General features: G+C 38.6%; 1 protein-coding gene across 2 annotated transcripts in view; it reads left to right on the forward strand.

Moving 5' to 3' along the window:
- The window catches only part of fsip1 (fibrous sheath interacting protein 1), a 26,031-nt gene extending 8,264 nt beyond the window's left edge, over positions 1-17,767 (forward strand). For both annotated transcript variants that reach the window (XM_055161522.1, XM_055161525.1), the window contains 2 exons: positions 7,868-8,008; positions 17,579-17,767. In XM_055161522.1, coding sequence (XP_055017497.1) covers positions 7,868-8,008; positions 17,579-17,689 — 252 coding nt within the window. In that variant the 3' untranslated portion in view covers positions 17,690-17,767. The remainder of the gene's footprint in view (positions 1-7,867; positions 8,009-17,578) is intronic.
- Positions 17,768-18,289: the final 522 nt, after the last annotated feature.

Consider the following 18,289-nt stretch of genomic DNA (forward strand, 5'->3'; position numbering starts at 1 on the left):
TTACTGTGTTCTCTAGAAGGGTACTGTCTGTCTGTCTGAAGTCTGACTGTTCAGTCCCCGATAAATTTATGAATATGCTTTTGCTCCAAACTTTGGTGTCATAACATGGCTTTGAATCCTCCTGGAACCAGAAAGGTCAGTAGGGTGATTTATGTGCCATGAGTTCCAATTTTTATGTAACGTTTATTGAGAGAAGAAACATCACAATTTAATTATTGTTCTCAGATCCGTAGTGCATATGACAGGTTTTCACATTTTTCTATTTATTACTTGGTTTGACCTGCTGTGGTAAATATATATCATAGTTTTACATTAGTTAAGTGGCGGTTGGTTGGAAAAAAAAAGTTCAGAAGAAACTAACAACTGTGTCTGTGTGTGCGTGTGTGTGTGTGTGTGTGCGTGCGTGTGTGTGCATGTGTGTGCTTGATTGGTGGAGGTTGGATGGACAGATGGTAAAGATTGGCAGCCTTGCTTCAGTCAGTTTGCCCCAGGGCAGCTGTGGCTACAAAAGGACCTTGCCACCACTGAGTGTGGAGTGAATGAATAACAAACTGTTAAGGCATCTTTGAGTGTCCAAAAAAGCACAATATAAAACTGATCCATTCATTGTTTACAATTTGGTTGCTGGGTAACAGTTATGGAATTACCTTCAACAAAAAAACAAAAAAAAACTATTAAAGATCTTTAGTTAAATTTAAGTATAACAACGATAAATATATATATCAATATGAGTTGTCTAAGTTGCACTTCATTTTCTTCCATCTTGTCTAATAGATTACTATCCCCTAAGTATGTGACATTTTTACTTTTTTTGCACTGAATTGAAAGTTATTCTTGCTTATTTGTTTGAAAACTGTTATTTTATAGTACTTACAATGATATTGTGACCTGTATTACATAGATTATTGATTAACCGAATTGTCTTGACATCCGTGTTTATCCTCTATTGTGAACAAAGATGCTAGGTTCCCCTGTGGCCTAGTGTTTTCATGTAGAATAACTCCACGCCCTCTCTGCCCACAACTGCCTCTTTATGGTCCTCTCCCACAGCAGCACTTGTCTTAAGTGGCTTAGAAAGGGTTTTTCCTCGTGTTGTGGTCTTCGTGTAACCTCTGGGACTGTTCCACTCATAATCACACTCTGCACTTAATTATGCCCTCAGTCATCTGCTAAGAATAAACCGCCTGAAATTATCTCATTTTCTGCAAGCACCCAAAAGAATTAGACACTTCATAGATTGCAATTATGCAAAATCCTCATAAGTTTCATAAGGGAACAACAGCCTATAAAATATAATAATAAAAATAAAATTTTCTTATAATTTATGTAATTTTCAGCACAAAATAATAGTATTTTTGTATTACCATGTGATTTTTCCCTATTCTGAAATGGATCAAAGCCATTCTAAACATTTCAGAAAATAGTTGAACAAAAATCTAATGATACTTTGCCGCGATAGTTCTAGGAAAATACTTTTAAGTGAACAAAAAAACGTATTTATATTTTGCAGTGATATCACTCTGGGGGAGTTCTGTTTGTATCTCAAAGATGGAATACACACCAGTTACCATGGTGACACAATGCTCACATTAGCAAACACTGCAAAAAAAAACAAAAAAAAAAAAAAAAAAAAAAAAAAAAACAGTTAAAACAAACAAACAAAAAAAAGGATTCAAGCCACACATTTTCAGGAGCTTGTGGTCAATATGAGCCTTCATGATCCTGTTGAGGTGAGTGTGATTAACTGAAAAACTGTGGGCTAATTGTAGCTGGTAGCTGTAATACTATTTGAGAGAGATTTGTTTAACAGCACACATCAGCTGTCCTGTTGTAGTTCCAGCAAAGTCAGTTCTTTATGCTCAGTGTTAAAATAAAACTCAGATTAAAGTCAAGCCTCAGATAGAGCAGTGCAGTTCTGGTTAGTCACACCCCCAGGGAATCAGCTCTAAAGTATCAATAAAGCATATAATATATCAATATAATAAGCAATACTATGGTTTTGATATTCCAGTAATAATACAAATATTCTTTTTTTTGTAATTTCCGTAATGTTATGCAATTTTCTACAAAGAATAATAGTAATTTTTATATTACCATGTGGTCTTTATTGTTTCTGAAATCACATCAAGACTAAAACTGTTCAAAAAAAGTCACATCTACTGGTTTTACTTTTAGTTTCTGGATATCTATATATATATATTTTTTTGACAACCCAAACTACTAAAGAGCCGAACGACTGGTATTTGGTGGGAAAACCTTGAATTGTGATTGTGGGTGCTCTATCACATTCACATGTCTATATATGTGCGATCCGGCAGGAGGTTTTGATCTCAGAAGTAGACATGTCTCTGGACCACCCTCAGTTTTCCACAAAAAGTATAAAGTCCAGATGACACAAAGATATTCTAATACTCCAGGAATGTTGCGCAATGACCAAATTGGCTACAAAGGAAATCAAATGGAGAGGAATTCTGAGGGAATTTCTTGATAAATAATAAATCAATTTGACGGTGTCTTTCGTTAAAATCGGTAAACGAAGAGGGCTGGTGAGCACTGATAACTTCAAGGTTAATAAATACAGATGTGTTTTGAACTGTTCGTGATCTTAGGTCTTGCTTGTGGCATGTGGACAGGCCTTGGCAGGTAGCCTGGGTCCACGTGGCACAGAGCTCCTACTACACTTTGATATACACTGGGGCGATAGAGAGAGAGGAGGAGAGGGAGAGAGGAGGAAAAAGAGAGGGAGGACTCATGTGTTCCTAACAACAGCAGCCATAAGGGTGAGTCAGCGGCTGGCTCTTCTTTATCATAACAACACTGTCCCCTCACTGCACAGGGACACAGGTCGTTAGAAAGACGAATTATCTGACTGGAGAAGGCCCATTCCAAACCCTAAAACCCTAGTTAAAACTTTCGGCTGTGTAATAATATTCTGCAGTCAAGAGGCTTCTGCAAATTACTGAAATACTAGAAGGAGGAAATGAGACTTCAGCCAAGGCACTGATTAAATTTTGCAATGGTACAAAAAAGGACCAAAAACTATTCATCATCATGTCAAGTAGGAATGTCAAAAATCATATCCTCTCTGATGAAAGGTTGGGCCTTTCCTAAATAGTTCTGATATAAATCAGAGATAGACTGGCTGATATTTCCAGTTTTAGCGCTTCGGCTATCGGCATTAGAATTTCACTTCAGACCGATATTTCATTTTGGCTGACCTGCTGTCAAAATCTGACTATACAGCTCTCCTATAGATTTGTAGTAAATCAATTAGTCTCAGTCAATCTCTAATATGGATCAAGGCCATTATAAAGCTATTATGAGACAACAGTACAAGATTATTTAAAGACACTACAATAATTTAAAATAATTGTGTTTTTATTATCAGTATTATGTCAAAATCTCTAGTTAAAGGGGCTGTACCCGAGTTTTCATTTCATTTCCTTTATTTGAGCAAACTGTTACCAGTATAACATAAGGAGAATTTAAAAAAAAATAAATAAATACATACAACAGAAAATACAATGCTCAAAAGGAATAGGCAGAAACAAAAGCTTATTTGAGCCTACCCCCTGTCTATGTCATAACTGTGGCACATCCAATATCATATAAAGAAAGAGAGTCACTTTTAATACCCTATTTTGGTTATGAAAACAAAAACAATAAATAATCAGATAAATTGAGCTGCAAAAATTCTATTCCTTTTGTATATTAATTTCTAATGCATTTATTGATTCAATGTTGCGCCCATACCCAGGCTCATACACAGTGTGCGTGTGCATGTTTATGAGTGTGTATGTGTGTGTGTGTGTGTGTGTGTGGTATTATTCCATTACATTCTGTTCATGTAATGAAGTCAAATTTGTTTTGCCCCAGTACAGATATTGTGAAAGGATCTCTTAGAGACCACTGTGTTGTCTGCATCTAATTATAAAGAGTTTTTATAATCTCTGGACCAGGAAGTAATGCTTGTGTGCTGTTACCATGCTAGTTGCCGTTAGTTTTACTGTGATGTCAAAAAATGTGTGAAAAGCTTGTTAGCAAAGAGATTAGGAAAGTGCATTAGCCACAATTATGTAACAATTCACAACATTTTTACCTGCTGAGCTAAAACCTTGCCCTTGTTGCATTGTCAAGTGGAAAAAACAGTGCAGCGCTCTCTATGGGGCAGCATCATAAACACTATATGTCTGTGTGCAGAACACATGCTGATTTGATTATTTGTCCAGCCTGCTTCTCTTTCTTACTGAGTGACTTAATACACTCTACAGACAGTATAATTCAAGGACAGAAGGAAGGCCTGGTTTGTGGCTCCCGAATGTGAAAACAAACGACTATTTACAACACTGACGACATCCACTTCACTTAAAAATCTTTTCGGAAATCTTCTATAAAGTCTTCTTTTTATTAGTAATGTTTTGGTCGGCGATGCTTAAACTAATTGGAAAGTCTGCCTCATCCATTCCTGATTTGTTTAGAGCACGCAGTAGCTTGTGTAATCCGCTTGTTGACACTTGCTTGGCGCAGCTTCTTTTGCAACATACTGGACTATTTGCATGTCTTGTATGTGTAAACAAGGTCTAGAGGGTCTCCTCCTGGAATGACAGTTACCACTGTCATTCCAGGCATTACCACGACATGAGATGGCTTCACCCGGACACCACCTGTTGACATGTGTCTTAACTAAACTCCAGTGTAACCTTTAGCCCTTAAAATGACCTATTTATGCATTTGTGTTTGTAGACATTAGTAATAAATTGTTGCAATCCAGCTGTTATATTTGGCAAAAATACATTCTACAGATGTAACCAATATTGACACGATAAAGCTCCAGGCTACCAATACTTAGCAGCTACATGCACTCTCCAAACAGACTAATATGTGATTGACATAATGTTATTAAATGTTCGTATATTGGGTTTTGACTTTCTGAATAAGTTTGGAAGTCATTACGGATCAATCGCGTGGCACTAACACATTTCCCAGCATTCTTTTTGTTTAGTCACACAGGACCAAAGCCATCCATGTGTCCTCAGACGCAGCTGTTGAACACTCAAATCCTTTGTAGCAATGATTTTTGAAAGACCTTAAGATAAGTATGCTAATTTATGCTGGTAAAAACAGCTAAATCTGTAAATCATAAAATGGCAAAAATATTCCTCTACAAGATCCAGGTTGCACTTTAACATATGAATTGAAGAGGGAGCCAAGGTAAGCGGAGGACATCTTCTTGGGAGTTTTTATTTCATGCATGAATGACCCATTTTGGTAATATTATTCACGTTTTTGCAGCACTGAACTAATGACACGAGCAAAGAGCCAAGCTTGAAGGAATTAATTTGATATCACATTGATCAACTGACTTGCTTTCACCCAACACTAATTATGTTTGACATTTTACCTTCTTTTGAAAAATAGTGAAATTGTGCGGTCTCCCAGCTGTCCTGTGACCCAGATAGAGCTGCGGTTGTTGGAGCTCATCAAAAGCATGACAAGTGCATTCTTAAAGCAGGGCCAATTGTCAACAATGCTCTGATGGCCAGATAAGATGGAGGAGTCTGGTGTCTCTCCGCCTCAGCCTTTTGGACAGCACTCTCGCTAACCTCGAATCTATTCAGGAGGACAAGCACAAATACCACAGGGATCACTCAGGCTATTAAGCTCTATAAATGTAACTCACAGGCTCTCCCTAATCCAAAAAGTGATTCATAACATCTATACCATTGGCACAGCCGCAAAGAGACATGTGAATGCCAATGTTTTCATACTGATAAATAGTTTGTTCAATATTACGTTTAAAAATACGTAAAAATAAATCAAGAGGTTACTGCCCTGCAAAAAATTGTTTTTTGAAAAGTCTTCTGTATTAAGTTGTAAGTGTGTTCATTTGACATAGGACCACACTAATCCATAGGGAATAATTACAACTGCTGGCTATACTAAAGAATGTGGACATTAATTGTAGGAGCCAGATGTTTGAATTGTTTATCTTTCCTTCACATTGAAGTTTAGGTCGAATGGTTTGGTTTACACAAACGCACCTGCCCTCGTGTAGGTGTTGGAGCCAGAAGAGTGATCACAGAATGCACTGTATATGAACTAATCACTTAACACCTTTGGATGACTTGATTACGTTCACAACAAGTCATAAAAGTAGGGCACTTCTCATCCAAATGAAACGAACACTTTGATCAGCATGTCTTCAGTGGTGTGAGAATGGTAATGTTAGACTTTAATTTGTATTTTTGCTGGTTTCTCGTTGTAATGCTCCAGTTCCACTGCCTCCTGGCTTTTGTAGTTTTTCTGTGCAGTCTGAGCCGAGGGGCTCTAGTCATCACCACTTTAAAGACTTGACATGAAAGCTGTCATTATTTCCCTCCGGGAGCCAAGGGTGAGAAGAGACCAGGCCACACGCACATGAAAGAACCATGCGTCATTAGGCATCACACAAGTCTGAACCCTGTGTGCATTAGGTTGTCATTGTTGTTTATTTTGCTGGTTTGTTTATTATGGTTAAGGTTAAAATGGTTAAAATTAAGTCAGTACTGGCAAAATGAACAACGGGGTCACTATTTTATATGGAGCCAAAATGTTATAGGGAGATGATGGCAAAAGTACTGCCCCAATTTAGTTCCATCATAATGTTACTTGATGCATGCATGGGGCAGTACATATGAACTAGAAAATGCATACCTTCATATTTGTGTAAGTTAGATTAGAATAATCAATAAGAGGATCTTTATAAAGTAGTTTGAAACATTAGCGATTCCCTCTTTAGCATAAAGCCTTAACTCAAATGAACTTTCCCGCCGCACTGGATTACATCCCTCTCTAAATGTGTCACGACAGATTTAGTGTTTATATTCATAATTTCCCTTATGTTCCACTGTCTCCAGTAACCTACCATTTTGCTACACACAGACTCATAGAGAGATGTCTGCGTTCAACACAACAACCATCAATTTGAACATTATTAGATCATGCATAGGCCTCACTGGCATGCAGACTAACCAAAAGGGATGGAGGTTTCAACCACTCTGGCGCTGTGTTTTTATTTGGCAGACCACACTAGTCCTGACCTAACACTGTGTAAGAGGGCACTTCACTACATTTTTATTGTTCAAAATGTGAAGTTGCAACAGTAGTCCTAAGCATAAATCCCATTCATGTTTCTTATTACAGCATGTTCAAAAAGCTAAAACTTGCATATTTTCACACTTAACTAAGATTTGTCTTGACGTGATCATATGCGATTGTAAGATTGTGGGAAATTGTGTCTTTTGTGAGACCTAAAATCTTTCTAACTGCAAGTGTAATTCAAATGGGATTAGATATTCCTCCATAATTGTCCAAAAGTGATCCATTATGGGCGAAAGACAATAGCACCATTTACCCGCCCTTTATTGATGCTTTTACAGACATATTTTTTCCTTCTGACCCAATTTCGGAGTTAGCTTTGGATGCTGCTTGTGGCTTATTGAGTCAACCCAGTGCACGTGTATGCCATAAACGTGTGATTTATGTGCAACCCCACGTGGAGTAGGGCCAGAACTGACGTGCTGCACTTTCTTAGCTCCAATAAAGAAAGTCTCATTTTACTTTTGGTGGCTATGGCTAGTATATTCTCTAAACCAGCAACAGGCAATAGGCAATTGGCACAGATTTGCCTTAAAAGTTCATTGCGAGGACTTACGGTAAAAATGACAAAGATAAGCGTTCAGAAATGTTGGAAAGTATGAAAAAAGTTCCTCACAGTGATTGATCTGAGATGAAGCATGACATGGGTTTGTGAAATGTGACTTTGCTCTGTTCACATGTGATAGTTGTTTGCTAGCTGTGTGAAAGAGCGGCGTCTGCTGTGTGTCAGGGCTCGGAGGCTGGCTGGAGGACTGAGGGAGACCCGCTGCCAGGAGAAAAGGCCCTGAAGGACGAGAGGGAGAGGAGAGGGCAAGAGAGACGACTCCAGGAGATTCAACAGCAGCTGCATAGACTGAGCCACAGCCAAGACGTGAGTGAGTGTGAGTGGGAGGCAGCCGCACATGGGGACATCGCACATCACACTTACACTATTTCCCATGCACTGAGTGGGCCTTGTTAGCTCTAACTCAAACCATACTCTAACTTTATAATGCCTAAAGGGTCCATTTTACTCAATTTTCTGATATATTATAATGTTATTTCCTCATCAAAAACATTGAGGTGTGTTTTGCTTTATTCACACACAAACCATATAAATCATATTTAGGCTTCTCTCAAACAGAAAACACTCAGGAAGTGCTCCACTGTGTTTATAATCTCCATACACCTTCATCATTTGGATAATTTCAGCCCTGGAATTGCCAATCTGTACTAAACAAAAGATAAAAGGTATCTGATAACTTGAAAACTATGGCTTCATGATATCACAAGGTGGAACGGAGCATTTTGAATTTTGCAGGTGCAGACAGATTAATAAATCAGGATTACTCAAATCGTATGCGAATTAAACTAAACACAACTCCGGGACCTTTAAATATAATAATTTAAGGTATACAGACAATTCATCCACAAGAAGCAGGAGTATGATAGCCAGGCTGTGCCACCTAATGCCTCCACTCAATTTCATTTCTCTCCAGTGACTAGGTCAGGAATACACTAGATGGTTTGCAAGAACCCCCGAAGTGGGAGTTCGGGCACCAGCCACTCAGCGAAAAGCCATATATTCTGTGTTGGCAACGATTCTCATGGATTTAAATTTGGAATAAAGAGAATGTTACGGAATGCTACGGGATTTGGGAAAAGATTAATATATAGTTAGCTCCATTAGCGATGCATTACATACGTCACAACCAAACAGCAGAGACTGGTTAAATAAAAAAGTACCCGCCTACCGTCGAGCAAACAAATTCTAATGGTTTCCATGAAGTGAAACTGGCTGATGAATCAGGCTAGGAGTACGAAGGAGCACAAGGTAAATATTTCAACAAGGCAATAACTAAGAAATTAAAGTGACTTTAAACGAGACATATTATGCAGAATCTATTTTTCTGACCTTTGCCTCATCATTAGCACATGCATACACATTTGAGGCTTGACTGATCTGAAAATATCTGTTTTCACCAGATCTTTTTCGCCTCCTACATCTCTGTACTTAATTGTGATTATTTAAACAGCTAACACCACCATTACACACTTGGTTTCAAAAATGTTGTGCAAACATTTTACTAAAATAAAAAGATGTAAATGAAAATCTGCTGTACTCAGATTCTTCTCTGATGAGAGGGGCTTGAGGAGAGAGAAGCCTTTTTAGATCAATATTGTGATGTGCAGTGAAGTAATATAAAATAGTGAAGTACATCTGTTATGCTGTCAGGTGTACAGGTCAAGTGGGCCCAAAATCCAAGAATCACTTAAAAATGGGTTGGGACTTCTTGGAGTCAGAAATTCTCCAAAGCTACAATGTAATGTTACCAGCATAGATTTTATCAGCTGTGACTAAAGTTAAGTGCTAGATACAAAGCCAACCAACCAAACCCTAATCTCACCCTGACCATTTTCCTAACCTTAAACATAACCCTGCTCCTAACCTTAACCATGTCCCCTGACCACCAACCTTGCCAACACTCTTAGACTGCACAATGCAGAGAAAATACACATTAAAACTTAAAGGGCTTATATTATACCATTTTATGACCTCATTTATATTGCTGTTTCTTCATGACAAACATAGGAGTTCTTCTCTCAAATGGAAAACACTCTGTTCCATCTTGTGATGTCATGTAGCAATACAGGAAGTGCTCTGCTGTGTTTTTAAACTCCATACACCTTCACTAGAATCATTTGGAAGATTTGAGTCCTGAATTGCCAATAAAAGATGGAACAATGCACTTTGAGATTTGGAGATGCAGACATACTAATAAACCAGGATTACTGAAACATGTGTGAATGAAACAAAACAATTCTAGGCATGTATTTGATGGTGAGGTAATAACATTATAACATCACTTAAAGCTTACAAGAGTACATTTTATGTAACATAGGACCTTTAAATACCACTGACAACACGTCACACCAAAAACAGGGACATCAAATCTAATGCCTGGTTTATTTCCTATCATTTATTTGTGAAATAAAATGCTCCAGGGTTAAGGGCCTGCTTTATGCACTGCCCCAAATCACCCTGCTCCAGTACAGACAAGTGTCATGATGCCGTAATTACAGGTTGTCAAAGATACATTTAACAAAACACACCGTATATCTTTGAAGTGAGTGCCAACATCCAAAAGAGTGTGTGAACATGAACACGAATACAGCTCCATCCTGGACACGTGTATCCCACATCAGAACAAGCACTGCTCCTTCTCTTCCTTCACATCTGCACCATTACATCACTGCCAATAACCGGGTCCCACTAGATCACACTTTCGATTTGTTCCCATAATTATTTCACCTTTCAGCCAGTAAAGTCAACCCAAGCCAATTTAATGTTTGCCTTTGAGAAAACAATGCTGCTATGCTACTGTGTCAGGCCACAGATAAAACGGCTGTAGTTGTTAATAGTGTTTCATTGCTTTCTAAAATTCTTCCCCGAGATGTGAAGTCCAGCGTTCCCTAGAAACCTTTAAAGTTTGGTTTTAAAGCCTGGGCAGAATTACAGCTCCAGAGCGTGTAGCTAAAGGCACAACACAAGAATGTCCCCGTGATTCAAAGTGAATGTGCAGAGGGCTGCTTTCCCACGTGCACCGGCACGGCATCTGGAATATAAAAGTAATATGGAAAAAAAACACATTTCCAAGTTATTTGATTTGTTATTTTGATTTGTTTGCAAGTTATAGTGTTCAGGCTTTGACACATATATTGCATAATTTCTGCAGGACTACTAGTCTCCTAAACTCACATTATAGATAGAACATGTTAAAATATTTCGCAAAATTGACTCTTGTGTGTGAATGAACTCGAGGTAGGGCTACTCAGTGGGTAAGTGCGTTTGACCACTGATCAGAAGGTTAGTGGTTCGACTGCTGCTCTGGATGTAAAACATTATTGATTGAGTGGTCAGACCCACTGACCCACAGGTTGGCGGCGGTGCGATTCCAGCTCCAGTCCTTGGGCAATACACTTAACCCACCTTGCCCCTAATGTTTGTGTACACTAGTGTGTGAGTCTGTGTGTGAATGGGTGAATGATTCCACTCTGAGTGCCTTGAAGGTGGAAAAGTGCTATATAAAAATGTGACCATTTATTAGGTATGTTTTTGATGAGGAAATAACTTCATAACAGATCAGAAAAATGCACAATATGGGCCCTTTAAAACACAGAATTGTAGTAAAAACAAAAATCTCAAAAGGTACAAAAGTACTCTGGAAAAATGCTGAATTACGGATGTTATACAAATCTACTTGACGGCATTTTGGATCTGGGTCAAACTGTCCAAGAATGCCCTCCCAGATAGATTCCATGGAAATAAATCTTTACCCTCGGCATATTATAGGGCCAGTGGCTCAGAGAAAATATACATGGATGTAGGGTTAGCGTGTGTGGACACATTTCTCAGCACACAGACCGCAGTGAGACAGGGGCTTGTGTCGGAGTGCTGTCTGGAGCACCACTTTACACATGACTGGGTGTCTTCTGCTCATTATGAGTTATGTTTCTCTCAATTAGACTAAAGTCCTTTTCTTTGGGCCACTGTTTGATGTATGGGCGTGTAAGTCATAAGACTGTGAAAAGTTATATATACATATACATATAGTACATCATATACGGTGGTATATTTAGCAGCTTAACATGAAAAATATGCTTTAAGTGTTGTAATAAATACCATAAACTGTCTGCCCTGCAACAACAAAGAAAGTTCAAACACATTTTTATTTCTTGAGATAGCTAAAAAAAAGTGTTACTTGCAGACAACCATGACTCTGTATGTGCTTATTTAGACAGCTAAAATCCAGCAATATTACTAAAATATATTAAACACTTTTAGAGCTAACATTTTCTGTGGTTTTTAAAGACATTCTCAAAACATGCCATTCAAAATAGAAGCAAGTGCAGTAACAAAACTGATCCAACCGTCTGAGATGGTTTAAATAATATATACTGTGCCTCATTGGCTATAAATGATCTGATGTCACATTAGTAAAATTTTAAACACAATTTTGATACAGACATGACCTGACAGTTGATACCACACCAGTCTTTCTCAGGATGGTATAAGGAAAGAGATAGTCCTAGATGCTTTGTGAGTGCTTTTAGTCTCTGATTGTCCTGGATGACTTTACATCTCAACATCCCGTGTCTCATAGAAGCTCTTGGTCTTCTCATTAAACTGCTGAATGTCAGGTTAGCTAGCTCTGACGTCCATTATGAATATGGCCTTGCTTCACCCTCTTTTCCATCAGGCCCATGCCAAGCTGTCATATCCCCTGTCAGTGTTTAATTACTCCAGGCTTTCAACTAGTGTGTGACGGGCCCATCACGTTTTTCACTTTCAACAAAGACCAATTTATTAAACCTTGCCTGTATGTCCTCTGGTGTATTGCTAAGAGTTTGTGGTTTATTTGACAAATTGTAAAGGTTATTTTGTCTTCTTCTCTGCCATAACAAGGATTAAAGCAATAAATAGTGAATCCCAGAAGGGGAGAGTGACTTGAGGTAACACGGTCCATAAGTGGCTTCTTTAAAGACTACATTCAAGAGGTCTTCCCCTTTAAATGTTAAGTATACAGCTCTGTGTTTAGTCTGCCTGTGGTCAGAGTATAACATGTATTGTAAAGGTGGAAAATATTTGAAGGTTAGTGTCCTGCGTAGTTGGGGCCACGGCTGACTCGCTGTTCTGTGTCTGTGTGATTGACTCCAGAACGTTGTGGTAAGAATCCCGAAGAATCCCAATGTTATTCCAAGAGATCTACCTGATTTACCTTTCGGAGTGATTTATGTAAACACCAGCCGTATTGTGTTGGACTTACATCTGAGACCAGCAATTTTGTGCGTCATCCCAGCTTTCTCTATTCTCTCAATCCAAACAACCCTCCCTCTCGGTGAGACCAGCACGGGCCAAAGAATCTCTCCTCTTAGCCTTAAAATCCGCATTTTCCTATCTCGCTGCCATAGCCTTTCCTCTCTGTTTCAGATGCTTGCACAAGAACAATAAGCGCAAGATATCAGAGGCCTATTTATATATTTCCAACTTAATCTAAGGGAGTGAATTACTTTTTTCCTGCAACATTACTTATCTACAACGGAAAGGGCTTTCACAACAATTACTGAGAACACGGTGGCTTGGATCAAATCGTGTTAATGACAGACAAGATGAAATATAATTGTTTTTGTTCCAGAAAAGTGCACAGGTAGTTTAAGACAAGTCATTTTCAGCTTCTTATCTGCATGTGCATAATTACATATTGCGTACTTGTACTTGGATCACATAGAGTAGAAGAAGTAGTTAATCTCGCTGCTGACGAAAGCACTGTGAACAATGTCTGAGTTTGTCGCATAGGCCTGCACAATACAAGGAAATGGAAAACTTGCAATTTACATAGTTGCAATTAGCAATTAGCAAATTGCAGAGTATTGTAGTAGTTTGTGAATTGAACCAGTTGGAGTTCTAACACAGGAGAAGTTTATTTACCACCAGTACAGGACCCAGGACATGGAAACATGAAGGACTTTATAGAGAGTATTATAACTCTGATGATGTAGGCCGAGATAACAAGGACTGAGTTAGCAGTGTGGGGCTGGTAGAGCACAGACATGCGATTTCTCTATCACAGAGGCTGCAATTTTGTATGTAAAATGTATTCTTCTGAAAACCAACCAAATACCACATTTTTATTCTGTGTACAACTTACTAACATTGTAGTACTTAGACCTCTATAAACATGTTTTAAAATACACATGACTCTTGTATTAGTATTAGTTTTGTAGTTCATTTATATTTTCAGTCTTCTCTCAAATATGGATAGTCCTGGATGAGTTTAAAGTATGTACTCAGAATACGACTATTAAAACATAAATTGCAAATCTGTCTTCAAAATCACAAGACTTGTCAGAAAAATTACTACTAGATATCTCTTCAGTATCAGTACAGTGCAGTCTTAATACTACAGCCACTTAAAGTTCAATAGATGACAGATGAACAGTATTTCTTGGGGTCTTAAAGGCTTGAGTCCTACATCCTCGACTCATTTTAGATCCCTTCATAATTTTGTTTCATTGTGTCATTCATTGTATCGGTGATATTATTATCAATATTATTATTTATTGCAGTATTTTCACTTCAACATTTGTCATAGTTACGGGCCTACTATTGAACTTATAAACTTTCAATTCAAAGGCCTGTGTAACAATGTGTAATATAATGATCATGTGCTGCCTCATTTACTTCCATCGTTTACTTCCATTCTTGCGACAGCCATTATTTTTCATATTCTGTGACTACAATGGAGGAGTATTCTTATTCTTTTGTCAGTAACTTATGTCCTGTCACACGGGCCTCATTCTCCTCTTTGTGATCCAAAATAACTTTCACTTAGGCCAGCAGCTATTGTTGTCTCAGCACTTTTTGTAGTTACATGAACTGAACTCTCTATTTTATGCATCTGTAAAAGTGGTGGTTTGGAGCACGAAAAGTCATGTTTTGGAACTAAATCTTATTGTTGAACACCATGGCAGCAGCACAATTGTCATTTATTAAAGGATTCATTTAAATTGGTGACAATTTGTGGTTTGACTCCAAAGTGACAGAGTTTCTATTTCACATTTCCAACCAAGTCTTTCTAATCATATTGTAAAAAAGTCCCACAGTCCATACAAGTGAATGACCTAGTATTTTTAGGCCAATTAAAATGGGTCATTTGACACAGATGACAACATGGCTTTATAAACAATCTGATTGCATGTTTAAACAAGAGTTTCTTAAGGGCATTTTCCCCATATATCTTAATGAGTTTACTGTGTTTGTGACCGATAACAAATATAAAACCCTGATATATAAAGGAAATGATATATTTACATTGAGGTCATTGTTTACCATAGCAGGCCTACGTCTTCCAGGGAAAGCGATGAGCAGCATTCTTCCCTGAATTAGTGCTGGCCCCTGGCTGCTCTGTGCTGATAGAGTGGAGGTATGAGGCTGGAGTCAGTGACCTTGAAAACTGAGGAGCTGTGTGTGTGTACAGGAGCTGACAGCAGCAGGCTGGTGGTCCACACAGATGACCGCTGCAGGGAGAGAGTGATCCTTGGCTCCTCCATCCTGCACGGACCGGCCGGTGGCCGTTGGGTGTGGAGCAGGAACAGGGATTTTACCCAGAAGGCCAAGAGCACACTGAACTCTTCTTCATGACTGTTTAAACCAATGAGTGACAAATGACAGCGCGCTCTAAGGACTGCTTTAGGTGTCATGGCTTTGTGTGGCTCTGATTGAGAAAAACAGCTCACCCTAGGCCCAATGGGTCTGGGCTGCAGGTGATCAGCTTCTGCTCAGCAGCACTAGGAAATACTGGCACTTTAACAATAATTGTTATTATTGCTATAAAACACAGTATGAGGCTTAAGAATTTTCCCTTTTAGCACTGTTATATAACAGAGTTCAGAATGTGCCATTGATCCATAAATCTCTCACTTTCCACTGTCGTTTTTCCAATAGATATCTTGAGAGCGGAGTGGATGTGTAGATTCTCCACCTTCAAGTTGTATTTCACATGTTTTTGCCAGAAGATGTATGTCTGTGAACAAGACCTTAGCACAGGTCGCTCATGGATCTGTGACTCTCCTCTGCTTAGTGCAAAATCCTGATTTATTTTTCCCTGCTTCTATTTTAGTGCTTCAGCCAGTACAGACAATCATATGCAGTTTTCCATAGAGGGTCCTACAGTGGAGGCAGAGGTTCAAACACCTGACTCCATCTGTGGTTGGACCTTTGGAAAGCCCCAACACTTAGGACATGCACAAGTGTCATTATGTCTTCCTTTTCCAATACATTTGCCTGCTGTCTCATGTAGCTTTCTATTCGTGTTCTGTATAATTAATGGGCAGAGCAAACCAAAGCTGCCAAAACACTTTTCCCTTTTGTTTGACTGTCTTCAAAGAGCCTTGCAGACAGCCATGGAGAAGTCCCCCACAGACACCTATGGCCTGCCCTGCTTAAGGCCAGCCGAGGTCAACCACTAGAAGCACTCACAGCGTTATGTTAAAGCAGTAAATTGCCCTCTGCTTTTCTTGGGATGTTATTTTTCACACTTTTCCACTGGAAATACTTAGTTGTACCTTCCACTACTGAGAGAAGCCTGGTACTAGTTAAACGCAAGTAGGCCTTTAAAATCTGTAGCTCGCTTTTTATAGACAGTCAGAAGTGAAGAGTCAAAATACGGGTGCTTCCAGACAAATTGTGGTTGACATGAGGCATCAGCTGTGTCACGCATTCAAATCAAGGAGGATCATATATTCTCCCTGTTTTAGAATAGTGAAGGTTAAGGCCAAAAACAAGATCAAATGTAAAAAAAAAAAAGTCTTCTATAATATATAATGTAAAAAAAAAGTCCAAATACTTCTCTACTCCTACTGCTACTACTTTATTGTTCACAGAGAAAAAAAAAAACAGCTTTCTAGTACAGACTTATTATTGCATGGAACTGGGGATCCTCAGACTGGAATGTGTCTGGTACTTGCCGTCTTCAGTATATAAACTATAGCTCACAATGGGCACTTGTGAGGTGGCTTATGAAAAGAGACAGCCTAAGTTAACCTAAACCTTAAATATTAGAGGGTGGTCTCCGGACGCTTGATTTATGTGTAATATTAGTATTAGCACTGGAGAGGCAGAGGAATGTGACTTTAGATGGATATATATTCTGTATACGTCTTGTGAGTCCTGGACATTGTTTTAGGAAAAATAGAATAGAGTTGAATCTGTGGCTCTTTATCACCGAGTGCATGATAAGGCCAAGAGCTTAGGAAGTGGGGATTTTCAAACCTTATTTACATTTCCAAGCAGTTCAGTCAACTTTTGCTCATTGACTTCAAAGTGCATATGACAGATTTTAATGTATTATAAATATTGTTTAGTTTGATGGCATAGCACCTATTGTGAATTTTTATCATAGTTTTACATCAAGTAAAAAATGATAAAAAATTACAAGAAATAGTGTTGAGATCTTAAAAGGAATCCCTTACACAGTCATCAGTACAAAAAACTTCCATCTAAAATGCAGAGACAATTTAAACTTAACAAAATAATTATGTCATATTTTTATTAGTCAAATAACTGTTGTTTGTCTTTGGCCTTTGTTTGCCGTGTGTTTACTTAGTAACAGCTATTGCTATTGCTATGACCTCTTAATATGCTACATCTGCTGCCCATGTCCAACCAGGAAGCAAAATTATAAACTGAACTACATTTTATTGAAATTAGTAGTTAAACCCATCAGTTTAAAGTTGGTGGTTCTATACTCTCTACTAGCATTGCTTTTGTCTATCTTGTCTCTGTATGTTGGTGATCAGACATGCCGCAGAATGGCAGCCACATCTCTTAAGAGTCCGCCTCAGGGCAGCTCTGTGTAATTCTGTATTATTATCTTTAATTGTATCTTGCCTTTTGTTGCAGGATGAGGGCCCAGATCTGACAGAGGAGCAGCTGCAGAGTCTCCTGGAGGAGTGTGAACTGGCTGAAACCTGGACCAGAGACATGGATGTGAATGACTTTAGTCCACGCTGACAGTACCTCTATAGACCCTGCATTCATTTAAACCTGACTGTCATGCATCAGGTTTAAATGAACTGACGAACAGCCCATCTCCACATATTTGTTGTTCTGTTTTACACAAATATCTTTTGAGTTATGGCTGCATTTTAGGAAACACAACATCATGTGGATTATTAGCCCAAGAATTAAAGATGAGAACATAAAATTACTACCATTAAATATAATAACAGTGCTTCGTGACCGCAGAGTGTTCTGTTGCACACATAAAAAGCATTTGCCCGAGTGATGTTTGAACTGGAAAACATGCTAAGATCAGGAGTACACATCTAAACCCAGTGTCTTTAACCCAGGTAGCTTTAACCAGTTAAATGCATTCCTCTCATTCCGTCTTCTTTAGAGGATCTGGGTCTTCAGAGTGGATCAGATTAGTCAAATCTTCTGAAATCTGAGGCTCCTTGACCTCCATTTTTTTTATTTACAAAAGAAAGCCGGTAGTCCCTTGATGGTTTTGGTTGGAGCGGTCCATCTTTCTTTGGTTTATTTAGGGACATAAGACTGAGCTGTCGACACAGCTCCTAAACTCTTGTCTTTGTTAAGCCTTTTTTAGCTGCA

This window comes from Boleophthalmus pectinirostris, unplaced genomic scaffold, assembly GCF_026225935.1.
Source record: "Boleophthalmus pectinirostris isolate CB_2022bp ecotype Guang Dong unplaced genomic scaffold, ASM2622593v1 HiC_scaffold_10, whole genome shotgun sequence".
In the NCBI taxonomy this organism is placed as follows: Eukaryota; Metazoa; Chordata; class Actinopteri; order Gobiiformes; family Gobiidae; genus Boleophthalmus; species Boleophthalmus pectinirostris.